Below are 13705 nucleotides of genomic sequence, written 5' to 3' on the forward strand. Positions count from 1 at the left end.
TGGATCCGACCTCCCCTGTCATGGTGGCTGCAGCTCGGGCTTCCCCCGTCGTCGCGGCGGCGGATCCGGCCTCCCCCATCGTCGCGGCGGCTGGATCCGGCCCCGAGCTCGCGGCGGAGAGGCGACGGCAGCCCGCAGCAGTGGTGGTGATGACAGCCGGCAGAAATGACCTATCACTTTGTCGGATGAAGAAATGACCAAAATAGAAGTTATAGATCTTGATGATTATACAACTTTGTTATTGATGACTTTTTCAGATGAAATCATTTACTGCTTCAAAATATTATTTGAAGTTTTGAAATTCAAATTTTTAATTGATAAAACAAAGTCACAAGAAAAAATAACCAAAATAATACCAGTAAGAACACAATAATATGATAGAGCATTATTTTAGAATCATTTAGGAAAAAAAATCATCTAATTTGGAGTTCATATGAGTGAGATACACTAGTTTCAAATTTTTCAATTTTTTTTTACAAAGTCACATGCTCATTTTTGCATGCGGCCCTCTTAAGAGACCGTATGGGAAAATCGATTTTTCCATACATGCCACTTAAGCAGCCGTTTGGGAAAATTACCCTCGATTTTTACAGACGCCACTAGTTATGGTCCGTTTACAAAAATCATGGGGCCTCGTATAGAAAAATCACTTTTGTAGTAGTAAGTAATACTTATCCCATCAATCACATCTCATTCAAATTTCTCCCAATTCCACCCTCAACCATCCATCTATCCTCATCCATAAATTACTTTATAAGGGTATTATAGTCTTTTGTTCCAAACCTTAGAATATTCCAAACAACCTTAAAAGACAGTAATTTGGGACAGAGGAAGTACTAAATAAACCTTTATATTTGTATTTTTTTCTTTCAAACGGTCAAGCCGTTGCTGACGTTTTATATATAGAAGGTGTTTCATTTTAAAGTGAAAATAAGATTAAATCTTATGGCGCATAGTTAATTATGGAAACTGGGCGAAAACCACAACTATAACAAACTCACAACTAACTTAAACTAGGTACATTAACAAAACACTGTTCACCACAAGATCTGCATAAAGAAACAAGCTAGAAGACAAGTAAGGCTCCCCAACACGGGTAGAAACATGGAGTTATCGTCATCACACCATCACCCATACTCGATGCCGGCCACAACTACTAATCAACAATTTTATAATTAAGGATCAAAATGGTTGATAGGTTTACTAATCAAAAAATTTCTTTTTTTCTTCCCACACTAAAAGAATTTTAGAGTTCATATCTAGCCAAAGGGGAGTGTACTCATTTTTGCAATATTATATTGTACACTTGTACAAACAAGACATAAAACCCCTCTAAATATAAATTTTATTTTGTAGAAAGTTTATACCTATAAAGTTTATAGGAAGAGAGTTTATAGCTAAAAAGTTTTACAAGCAGAAAAATTATACTTATAATCTTTGTAAGTATAAAGTTTACAGGAAGAGAGGAAGAGAGTTTATAGTTAGAAAGTTTTACAAGCATAAAGATTATACTTATAAACATTGTAAGTATAAAGTCTTATATGCAGAAAGTTTATAGCTATAAAGTTTATGTGTGGAAAGTTTATACTTATAAACTTTATAACTCTAAAGTTTTATAGGAAAAAGTTCATAGCTATAAAGACTTTATGTGGATAATGTTTTTTACCCTCTATGCCTGTATATTTTTTCTATCCACGATGTGTACATGAATCCTAACTGCAGTTTCAGTTTGTTTTTTTGTTACAAATTTATTGCTTCAATTTGTTTTTATGTAGGAAGCTGCACAAACATCTTTTGATATTTGGTGCCAAAAAAATAGAGGAAATGCAGTGGTGGTGCGAACCCACTAGGGATTGTGGCCCGATCTTTAGATATTGATGCTACAAAGTTTGTATTTATTAGATTGAGAACTAAAATCAGCACATTTTCTGGGAAGTGCTAGTTATATTTAAATGAAAGTTACTTTCATGAGCTCCCCACCCGTTTTATCCTTTCATTACCCCATCCCAGAAATAAAAAAGGAAAAGGGACTAGCTAGGCTAGAAAAGAACACTAGTTGGGCGAAAAAAAAAAATCTCAAGTCGACGGTGGCCACGGCGGATGTAGGCTACGGAGATGGCGGCTGTGGCGGATAAGGCGACAGCGGTGGACTAGGCGATGAAGATGACGGTCATGGCGGACGAGGGTGGTGACGATGGCGTTGGCCCAGTGGAGTGTGACGATGATAGCGGCGGACGTAGGCTGAGTAGATGGTGACATGGATGCGGAGGGCGAACCGTCGCTCCTAGTGGGCCCCCGTTGCTTCGGGATGAGCGTGTAGTCAAGCCTCTCGGTTCTCTCTCTCTCTTTCCCTCTTTCCTCCAGCTCATCAAAAAATTTCTATGTAAATCTTATACAGCTCATTATTGTACTTGCTCTTAACGCATACTTTTGTCGCGTTTGTTTCTGTATCTAGGATGAGATAATATCTCGTTATCAGTGAGCATGATTCTCGAAGTGCTAAATAGCATATTTCGTACAGAAAAAATCATATAAAAGTTTTTAAAAATTCAAATAATTCTATTTTCAAGTTTATTAATCATATGCTAATTGCTTGCTCCAGTTTCTATCTTGGTTGTTCAGCGCGGGAACAAACGCAGTCTTAGGTACCTATAGTATATTTATTTTTTATATTAAACGGTATATTTCTGACCTTGTTAAATTTCTAATATTGCTATTGGTTATTGAAGATGTACATGTACATGCATGTGTATTATTGGCGAAATGACCAAACCAAATAATTTCAGCACATTGACCTAGACTATATACTCCCTCCGTTATTAATAGATAACGCCGTTGATTTTTTTTACATATTTGATCATTCGTCTTATTCAAAAAATTTACGTAATTATAATTTATTTTGTTATGAGTTGTTTTATCACTCATAGTACTTTAAATGTGATTTATATCTTATACATTTGTAAAAAAATTTTGAATAAGACGAATGGTCAAATATGTAAGAAAAAGTCAACGGCGTCATCTATTAAAAAACGGAGAGAGTACATTTCTTTAGTGATGTCACGGAACCTTCTCATGTCCTAGCTGGATCTGCTAACGGTTATATAAACAATTTGTCAGTTGTGAGCAGCAAACGGTTATATATACACACACAATCATCTCCATGAACAAAGCAGCTGAAACAAACGTGTTCATTGATTCCTCGCAAGAAGCAAAGCATTCGACAGACATGGCGTCGGAGGCGGCGCAGGAGCCCAACCAGGAGTTCCTCGATGCCTGCATGCCGTCGCCGTCATCGGCCAGGGAGGCGGGCCGCCGCCGCGTGCCGCCGCTCAGCGACGACGACATCGGGTGGTTCCACTGCGAGGCCTGCGACGAGCCGAGGCTGCTGTACGACCGCCGCCGCGTGTCCGGCGGGTGCGCGCACGAGCTCTGCGTCGCCTGCGTCGTCGGCCACGTCGAGGCCCGCGTCGCGGCGGGGGAGGTGCCCGTGCGCTGCCCTTTCCAATTCCCGGCCGGCTCCTCCCACTGCGACGCCGTCGTGCACCCGGAGGACTGCAAGGACCTGCTCTACATAGGCGACTTCGACGCGTGGTGCGTCGCGCTCTGCGAGCTCGCCGTCGGCGGCCCGGGCGCCTTCGCGCGCTGCCCCAACCCGGACTGCGGCGAGCGGCTCGACACCGGCGCCGGCGGCGAGCGCGCGGTGTCCGGGGCGACCTGCCTCCGCTGCTCCCGCGCGTTCTGCCTGCGGTGCGAGCAGCCGTGGGACGAACGCCACCGTGACGGCGAAGGCTGCGTGCCTCCAGGAAATGGAGACGCTGCCGCGCCATGATCATCACGGATGCATGACTCACCGATCACCATTGCTCCGATTTGGTTTATTTTCATCATTGCTCGTATCTATGTCAAACCTCCAAACTTGTTTATGCAATTTGATACGGAAAATTGCACTCGCATGTAACGCATCTACATACAGCTTTTCTTGGAAATAAAAATCCTTGAGCTCGAGTGTTCGATCGACAATTTGCAATCCACTGACATATGAGCCCTATAATCATTTTAATTATTTATTTTGAATTTTTGCTGTCAATGGGCCCTATATAATTGTTTTAATTATTTGTTCAAAATTTTTTGCTTTCATAGATAAGTAGGTGCCACGTCGATGCCACCTAGCATGGAAGACCAAATCAAATAAGCCACGTAGGTATCACACATTAGCTTATCGTATAGTTGGCCATATGGGCCGCCCGGCACGGCACGGCCCAGGCACGACCGGGCCTGGGCCGAGGTCAGTCGGGCCGGCACGGCCCGACTAACAAGCCGTGCCGTGCCGTGCCAGCCCATGGGCTACAACCACGGCCCAGGCACGGCCCAAGTAGCCTCGGGCCGTGCCGGGCTGGCCCGACGGCCCGGCTAGCCCATCGTGCCCGTGCCGGCCCAGGCACGCCCTGGCAAAAAAACCCCTTCAAAGGTTCAATTCAACACAACAAATTGACATAACACATCAAATTCATGAAATTCACATGTAATTCATCAAATAAGTCAAAGAATCACAAACAATTCATCAAGTCACCAGTTCATCAAATCATGCATACATCAAGTCACAGATTTACAAGCACAGATTTACAAACAAATGAACAATTCTTCAAGTCACCAATTCATCAAGTCACAGTCTCACAGACTTACAATCAGTTCAAATCAATTCATCAAATGCATACATCAAGTCATCTACTATTTTCCATCAAGTCCATCTCAGAATCACAAACCTCAGAAAGTTAGAATATAAAAGGGGTTTATATAAGCTGTGATTGTGCAATGGCTGCCTCATTAAAAACCTTTCTAGGTAAAAACTCACACCTCGTGAGAAAACCCTAGAAAGGAAAAGAGTACAGCCCATAGCTAAAATGTTCATATCAATTACAATCATCCAGTTCAAGGGTTTACATCAATTTCATCATCAAGATACATATTCTCATAAGCATTTTGAAGCTCCACATTCTCAGTAGTATGCTGACTTTTTGCATCTGCTAGCTCCCAGTCCTTGATCACTGCCAGAATTTCCACCAGCCTAGGGTTTAGACGCCGCCGACGGTCCTCGATGATCCTGCCAGTTAAGCTAAAAGTAGACTCGGACGATATAGTAGAAACAGGAACAGTCATAACATCTTTAGCTAAGATTGAAAGAACAGGATAAGTTAGTTTGTGCTGTTGCCACCAACTAAGGATATTGAAGTCATCATCATATTGGTTGACAGTGTCACTGTCAAGATATGCAGACAGTTAAGAAGAATTGAGATTAGCAGTTGAAGAAGCTGCCTGAAGCAAAGCAGTAGCAGATGTCATCCTGGATAATGAACCAGCACCAAGCCCAGCACCTGGACTGGCACCAGCATTACCAGCACAAAGCCCAGCACCTGGACTGGCACCTGCATTACCAGCACCTGGACTGGCACCTGCATTACCAGCACCAAGCCCAGCATCAACAACAGAACCAAAAATCTTCCCCCATGCAGTCCTTTTCTTACCAGTGGAAGGGCCTGGAATAGTGGAACTATGCAATCTAACAGAACCAAACTTTCTTTCATACTTAGCAAAAGTATCAGACAATGAAGCTCTAACAGTTGTTAAATAAGCAGAGTAATCATCACCAATGAGTTGAGCCATAATCTGAAGCACTTTACTAAACCCCCTAATCTTGGCCCTAGGGTCCAAGATAAATGCAAATGAATAAAGAATTGGAATTTTAGACCAGTAGTTCATAAACTTAGTTTTCATGGGACCAACAACATTTGCAAGGTTTTGAACATTGCCATATGTGTTTAGATGTCCAGCAATCTCTAAAATGTGATGCATGATTAATGGAGATGTTGGATAATAAACACCAGACAAAACAACAGTTGAATCATAAAATTGTTCAAGGAAACACAAAACAGATTGAGCACATGCCCAATGTAAGTCTGTGAGTAATGGATGGTCATTAACAAAAGGATGTTGTGTACTAATAAATACTGTGAATGGTTCCCTATGTGGTATGAGATGCTTAAGCATTAGATAAGTTGAATTCCATCTAACATCCATGTCCAAACCAAACATATGAGGACGATAACCCGCAGCAATGCAAACATTTTTATATGTAGCAATGCGCTGATTAGATGCATTCAAGAATGAAATGGCAGCTCTAATGTCATTTAGCATGGGCTTGAACTTGTCAAGTCCAGCCTTAACAATCAAATTGATGATATGACATGCACAGCGTTGATGCAAAAATAAATCACCAATATAACCAGACAGAGCAGGAGTAAGGGTGTCCATAGCTTTAGAATTAGCAGAAGCATTGTCTAATGTAATAGAGAAAACCTTATCAGTAATACCATATTCTTCAGCAACAGCAATCACACGCTCAGCAATATTAGCACCAGTATGTGACTCATCAATAAGCCTAAGACCCAAGACCCTCTTTTCTAATTGCCAATCAGAATTAACAAAGTGAGCTACAACACTCAAATAATCTTCCTTAGCATGACCAGACCATATATCAGATGTCAAAGCAATAGAGCTAGCAGAATTGAGACGATCAATAATAACAGAACGACGATCCTTAAACAACTTATAAAAATCTCTGGTAGTAGTTTGTCTAGAGACAGGAACAAATCTAGGGTTATGAGCAGCCTTAATATAGTTCACAAAAGCAGGAGATTGACCAAAACTGATTGGAAGATCCTCTCTAGCAATCAATCTACACAATTCAAACCTAGCAACTTCAGGACTATATTCCCATGGAATAACAGAACCATCTGCACTAAATCTAAGCATGGACTGAGGCAAAGCATTAGACCCAAGCTTTCTAGGTTTGCATGACTTAATATGCCTAAGCAAATGTCCAGTGCCAGCAGAAGAACGAGCACTCAAAGTTTTATGACAGTAATTGCATTTAGCAGAGACTCGAACCCTATTACCATTGGTCGTTTCATAAAGTTCCTCAAAGTCATCCCATACCTTGGAGGTTTTGGTCTTCTTGTTGGTACAAGTCGCACTAGAGCCAGTCGGCGTCCCATTGCCACTGTCGTCGACCGGCGGGTCGTCGTCATCGACATTCACATGGATCGGGATGTCGGAGGTATTGCCGAACACCTCCACACGATCCTCCTCCACATCATCATCGTCATCACCGCACATCCTCATAGTCCTCAACTCGTAGTTGACAGAGGTAGGATCGTCGTCCATCGCAGGCACTCTGGTCCCTTAACGGCTGCTGCCGCTAAGCAACGGGCTTGCGACCTGCAAGCAGCCAACAACACTCAAGGTTAGGGTCGGAAATGGAGAAAAAAAAAAAGAAAAACGATGGTTCCATGCTTGTACCTGCGCAGCCGGAGCACCGGAGTTGCCGTTGAAGACGATAGGCTCACGGATCTACGAGAAGACCAAGGGATCTGGCGAAGAAGAACAAAAGGGAAAGAGACGAAGAGGAAGGCTGGATCTGGAAGAGTGGAAGGACGATGACTCAGGCGACCATGCGTGGCCGGTGGCCCCCATCCTCATGCGCCCCTCATGCGAGTCAGGCGAGGCATCGATCGGAGACGAAGAGGAAGGCTGGATCTGGAAGAGTGGAAGGGAGGCGACTCGGTGAGTCTCACCGGTGCGCGCCTGAGGCCCTGAGCGAGTGAGCGGCGGACGGTGGAGGAGGAGATCTGGTGGGCGGTGGAGCGTCGGAGGCGGATCGGCGGAGGCGGTTGAGCGGTGGCGGCTAGGGTTAGGGTTAGGCGGAGAGGCGGAGAGGCGGAGAGCGAGAGGCGAGAGGGGACTGGGGAGGGGAGGGGCGGCGCTCGCTGGCTTATATATGCGGGCGCACGCGGCGCGGCCTGGCTGTCTGTTGGGCTGGGCCGTGGTCGTGCCGACCGTTGGGCCGTGCCGTGCCGGGCCGGCCCATCGTGCCGACCTCGGTCCGTGCCGTGCCGGCCCGGCCCACCGTGCCCAGCCATAGACCCAGGCACGGCCCAATAGTCGTGCCGGGCCGGCACGGGCCCGACTGCTACCGGGCCGTGCCATGCTTGGGCCGGGCCAAATTCCCGTGCCGTGGGCCGGGCCATCGGGCCTCGGGCCATATGGCCAACTATAGCTTATCGGACTCAATATTATCTTGGAACCTCACTTACACCGGTTTTGCAAGATAATGATGTGTTGTACTTAGTTTTACGGTTGAGTGATATATAAGATTGAAATTCGGCTCATAGAAAAGGGACATATGAGTGAAAATTTTCATTTCAACGGAGTGACACAATTGTTCTTGCAGGTAGAAATCGGCGGGTGACCCTAATGAGCGACTGGTCGCGCGGGAGCGTGGCCGCGTGACCAGTCCGCTCCTAGCCTCCTACTACTGCTGCTGCTACCGCTCTTCTAGTAGTACTACTACTACTCGTCTACTCCTCCTACTCATACTGCTCCTGCTGCTCTGCTCCTGCTACTACTACTGGCGCGCGCTGCTGCTGCTGCTACTACAGTACTACTACTACTACAACAATACTACTACGTGTATATATACGTATGTATATATTTTATATACACGTATATAAACTTTGTATTGGTAAAATACAAAGTTTATACATATGTATACAAAGTGTGTGTATATATATATATACACACACGCGTATATATAATTTTTATGTGTACCAAAAATATACATGTATATAAACTTTGCATACGTATATACAAATTTTGCATACGCGTATATAAACTTTATATACGCGTATACAAACTTTGTATATGCATATATTAAAAACTGAGAGAAAAAAACACGAATACAAACTTTGTATATATACAAGTACAAAATTTGGTATACATATGAATATAAACTTTGCATAAACACATCTTTAAAAAACCGGAAAAAGAAAGAGAAAAAAAACCGAAAAAACCAAAACAGAAAGAGAACGAAAAAGAAGGAAGAGAAAAAAAACAAAACAGAAAGAGAACCGAAAAAAACCAAAACAGAAAGAGAATCCAAAAAAGGGAAAAGAAACCAAAAAAACAAAACAGAAAAACCGAAAAAAACAAACAGAAAAACCGGAAAAAAACACTCGTGCGGGCGCCATCCGCCGCCCCCCTTCACGCGACACGTGTCCAATCGCGCGGGAGAGGGCGCGTGCCACTGGTCGCCCATTAGCTTTTTCGGAAATCGGGCGCGTACGCGCTGATTAGTCACACCCAGAAACGGTTTGGGTTTCCTGTTTCACTGTTTGTGGGCCATGCATGCCATGACATTGTGTTGGGATGTCCAGCTAAGACAGTTTGCCTAAGCCTACCAAAAAGTTTTCTTAAGCCTACGGCCTACCAAAAAAGCAGCCCACGTACCTTAGTCATGGTTAGAGTAAAATGAAACCGGTTGAATTGGTTATAACAGTGAATGATTGATAATGTCAAGACTTTTGTTATCCTTATAGTATAGAGATATACACACATCATGCTGTTAGGTTGAGGATATATTTTTTTTAGATAATGGAGGTTGTCAGTGATATGGGCCCGGGGTACGCAAGATAGAGTGAAAGAATCTTTTCGTCTGGCCACGTGGCCGCGCGACCTATTACCCCCCCCCCCTCGGGGGAGAGCGAGCGGACGTGAGGCGGCCAAGCGGCCTCGGGGTGCCCTGCCGCACCCCTCGGGCCCGTAGGGCGCGTTGCCCTGAGGCCCTCATCCGGCTGCCATGTGGCGGCCAAGCGGGCGGAGAGGGAGGCGCGGCCGAGCGGGCGGAAAGGGAGGCGCGGCCGAGCGCCTTAAATGAGCGGCACCCCAACCGCTCCTCGCCGCATTTAATGCGGTGTGGGCGGACGTGAGGCACTGCCCGACTGACGTGCGTCAATCAGGCTTGACCGGCCGCAGGCGGATGGAACAGGTGGCAGCGCACCCACGTCCGCCCTCTGTCAGGCGGAGTGGGGATAGGTATGCCCCTCCCATCGGCACGCAGCCGAGCGTGCCTCCCCGTACTTGAATCCACGAAAGTCTCCATGGAATTAAGAGGGAATGACAAGGACGTCCTCTGTGTCATTTGGAGGACGACGCTGGGACCCACTCGGGGACGAATGGCCACTTTGCTTCCGATCGGAGGCATGGACGGCGGCCTGACCCAGGACATGTGGGCCCCATCCAGTGATGGATTGTGTAAGGCGGTGCATGTGGTATCCCCTTGAGCTATAAAAGGAGGACCTTGCCTACCGAAATAAAGGACTTCACTCGAGAAGCTTGAGCCTAGGGTTAGAACTCCCTTGTAACAACACAAGCTTAATCACACACACAGGAGTAGGGTGTTACGCTTCTCAGTGGCCCGAACTTGTATAACCCTCGGTCTTCCATTCTTTCGCGATCTATCTCACCAGCTAGACCCATAGCGGAAGTACGCTCTTGATCATCGCGCCATATCCCCCGGCCGAACTCACAAAGGGGGGGGGGGGGGGTCTCACGATCTCCCGCTAGAGAGGATCACTCCTTGACAGAGGTATACAGGAGTACTGGATTTTTCGCATTTTGATCCTTTTAGATATTCTACAAATTGATCCCAAGAAAACTTATTTTAAAAATGGTCCTTTTCGCGGCGCTAATGTTATTGGCACCATGGTCCAATATGATGGCTCCAATGACATTGGCGCCATCCCCTCCGTCCTCGGGTGAAAGCTAAGTCACTAATGTGAAGGGATGACGCCAACGACATTTATGCCGAGGACCAATTTGCAAAAAAAATTGAAAATGACTTATTTGTCATTAAAAAGGATCCATTTGTAAATAAAAATATTTACAAATAGATTCTTGGCGCTAGCTTCATTGGCACCGAGGACCTATTTGTAAATATTTTTTATTTACCAGTAGGTCCTTTTTTTAAAAAATACAAATTGGTCCTTGGTGCTAATGACGTTGGCGCCGTCCTCCTTCACATTTATTACTTAGCTTCCACTGGGGGCTAGGGCGATGGCGCCAATGTCATTGGCGCTATCATGTTGGACCACGGCGCCAACGATGTTGACAGCACAAAAGGACCATTTCTAGAATAAGTTTTTTTAGGGGTCTATTTATAGAATAAGTTTTCTAAAAGTATTAAAATGTGAAAAATTCAGTAGGATTGTGATGCACAAGGACATTACCAGCTTCTTGTTCATATCCATTTCTTTTCTGTACGACGACTGATCTGTGTAAGACACATTGCACAAACATGTTGATCTTCCGGTTTAGCTCAAACTAGCATAGTACCAGCTTGCATACTTCCCCCTCTTACAAATATACACATTCAATATTTTTTCTAGAGATTAAAGATGAAGGGAAAAAGTCTCTGATGCCTCTCATTAAACAAAGATGGTTGTGGATGACACAGTGGGTGGTTACAGATAAGATAGGAAAGCAGCAAATGACGGGTGGTTCATGGAACAAGTAATACTACAAAAATCTTTATACTTTTAGATAAATTTTAAATGCGGAATTCATATATTTGTGGACAGATAAGTACTTTAGCTAGTTGTTTAGCATGAACAAGAATGTTCAACAAATGAGAACTATTTGATATTTCCAATGATCTCAAATGTTCTAACGTGACAAAAATATTCAAGGGAACACTACATTAGCAAATCAATATGTTCAACAAATGTTTTAAAAATGGCAACATTATTACTTTATTAGACACGTATGTCAATGTACTCTACCATTGTGCATATATGGAGCATGGGATTGGGATGTGTCAGGACTCAAGAACTCAGGAAACTTTCATTATGCAGGTGATAAGCCAAATTGTCAAGTGAACGAAACATGCATGTGGGAGCCGTTGTATCCATTGGAGCTCATCGTTGTTCTTCAGCACATGGTTGTACATCGTACTAATTTTATGTTGCCGTGGCACATTCTTGATGTAACTTCTCAATTCTACATTTGAAAAAACGAACATCGTCAATTATAATCCCAGAAAAAATTGCAATTGCCACCTTCCTAATACAACGAAGCTCTCTCTCCTTCATTGGTGTATATATAGGATGTCTCTGAACTCGTCTTGCATGATCACCACAGACTCTGCCACGGTGTTTGGCTTCTGATAATAGTTGTGGGCGCCAACGTCGACCTCCTATGCAGTGTTGTGGGTGCCAATGTCGAGGATGGCGAGATCACATCGAACTTCCAATTTCAGAGCTCTGGCTTACTTTGGCAATGAACAAGCTGGTAAATATCCTGATGCATCCCAATCCTAGCCAGATTTTGCTCCATGGTTTTTATTAAATTACTTTGACAGCCACGAAAAGGAATCACAAACTCATCATTCCATAGACATGAGGCAGAGAAACAAGTGATATATATACACAGCGATCTCACCTTATACATCATCAGTATATCTCAGTCGAAATAAGTTTTAATTAGAGCGGTGGCCTGGTTGGAATTTAAAGTGCAGTGATGACACTTGTACAAAAAGTAGATGCATCTGGATAAGATGTCGAACATGAAATCCATTTTGGTGCGGTGCAGAGAAATGAAATGAGCAATCAGCTTTTGTAAACTGTTATAAATATATGCACTTCAGGAAAATGAGTGAATTCCCGAGATCACTGGGTTTTCAATTATTCCACATTTGACATGCATGTGGAAAAATCTAATATGGGTATTTTGGTATTTTCTGATGTATTACATCGACCCTCTCATGGGGTATATATAGGAGTACATAGGAGATAGAAACTTGGAGTACAATACAAGTAAGAGTAGATTTATCTCTAGGATTCTATCTCTAGGACTCTATCTTATCTCTAGGATTCTATCTCTAGGATATATCTTATCTCTATAATTTGTATTTGACTCTTATCACTAACTACCATATTATACTTCTAACATTCCCCCTCAGTCATAACGGGAGCGAAGCGAACGATTGCGACTGGATTTGAAATTTTTATTCCTTCATCTTCTTTGACTCACCATCATCAATTGCATCTCTGATGGACGGTCCTCCACCTGGTGCCTGCGTCCCCTTCTGTGTCGTCCCTTGACTCTCCTCTATTCCCTCCCGCAGTCATAGCGGGAGTGTCATGGACGATAGCGATGACACGGACGCTTTGACTGGAGTTTCCGTCAATGATTTTTGTTGTAGACGTCCGTCGATGTAGCCAATCATGGAGTAGCCGTAGTCATGGTAATCATGGTAGTTGATGTAGCCGCAAATAGCCGAAGGCGAAAAAAATATTTACGCCATGGTGTGAAGACAAAAAACTGCAATTGTTAGCATCTTGCATCTTGTAGATGTCAGAGGATGCCATTGGGGACGTCATGCATATGTCAGAGGACGTCGTTGGCGATGAGGCCACCACATCGGTTGGTCCTTCCGCGCCATGTAGCGGTCATCACAATGGTGATGCCAGATTGATGCAGTCGTTGTCGTCGTAGATGACGTGATCGATGCCGTCATCGGTGTCGCGGTCGTTGCCGTCGTAGAGGACGCGGTCGATGTCGTCGAAGAAGCGTCTTGCAGATTAATCTGTCAGAGGACGTGAGGTGTCCATCTATGTGGACGAGTCGGCGGTGGCATGTTACCACGTTGATGAAGACCATCGGATCGGAGTCGATGTAGTCGTACAACTGATGATGAGTGTTGTCCGTGTAGATCCGAAGACATGTGTTGTTGCCGCGGAGGGAGTCGATCTCGGCGACCACCGGTCGCCGGCCGCCGGCCGCCACAAATTCATGCGTGTGAATTCTCCTCGGG

At 44.5% G+C, this 13705-nt stretch overlaps 1 protein-coding gene across 1 annotated transcript; it reads left to right on the top strand.

Annotated features, from left to right (window-relative positions):
* Window positions 1-3226: 3226 nt before the first annotated feature.
* Window positions 3227-3829, top strand: LOC127754309 (E3 ubiquitin-protein ligase dbl4-like). The gene has a single exon (XM_052279787.1). The coding sequence runs from the start codon at window positions 3227-3229 to the stop codon at window positions 3827-3829; it is 603 nt and encodes a 200-aa protein (XP_052135747.1).
* Window positions 3830-13705: the final 9876 nt, after the last annotated feature.

This window comes from Oryza glaberrima, chromosome 11 (genome assembly GCF_000147395.1).
Source record: "Oryza glaberrima chromosome 11, OglaRS2, whole genome shotgun sequence".
In the NCBI taxonomy this organism is placed as follows: Eukaryota; Viridiplantae; Streptophyta; class Magnoliopsida; order Poales; family Poaceae; genus Oryza; species Oryza glaberrima.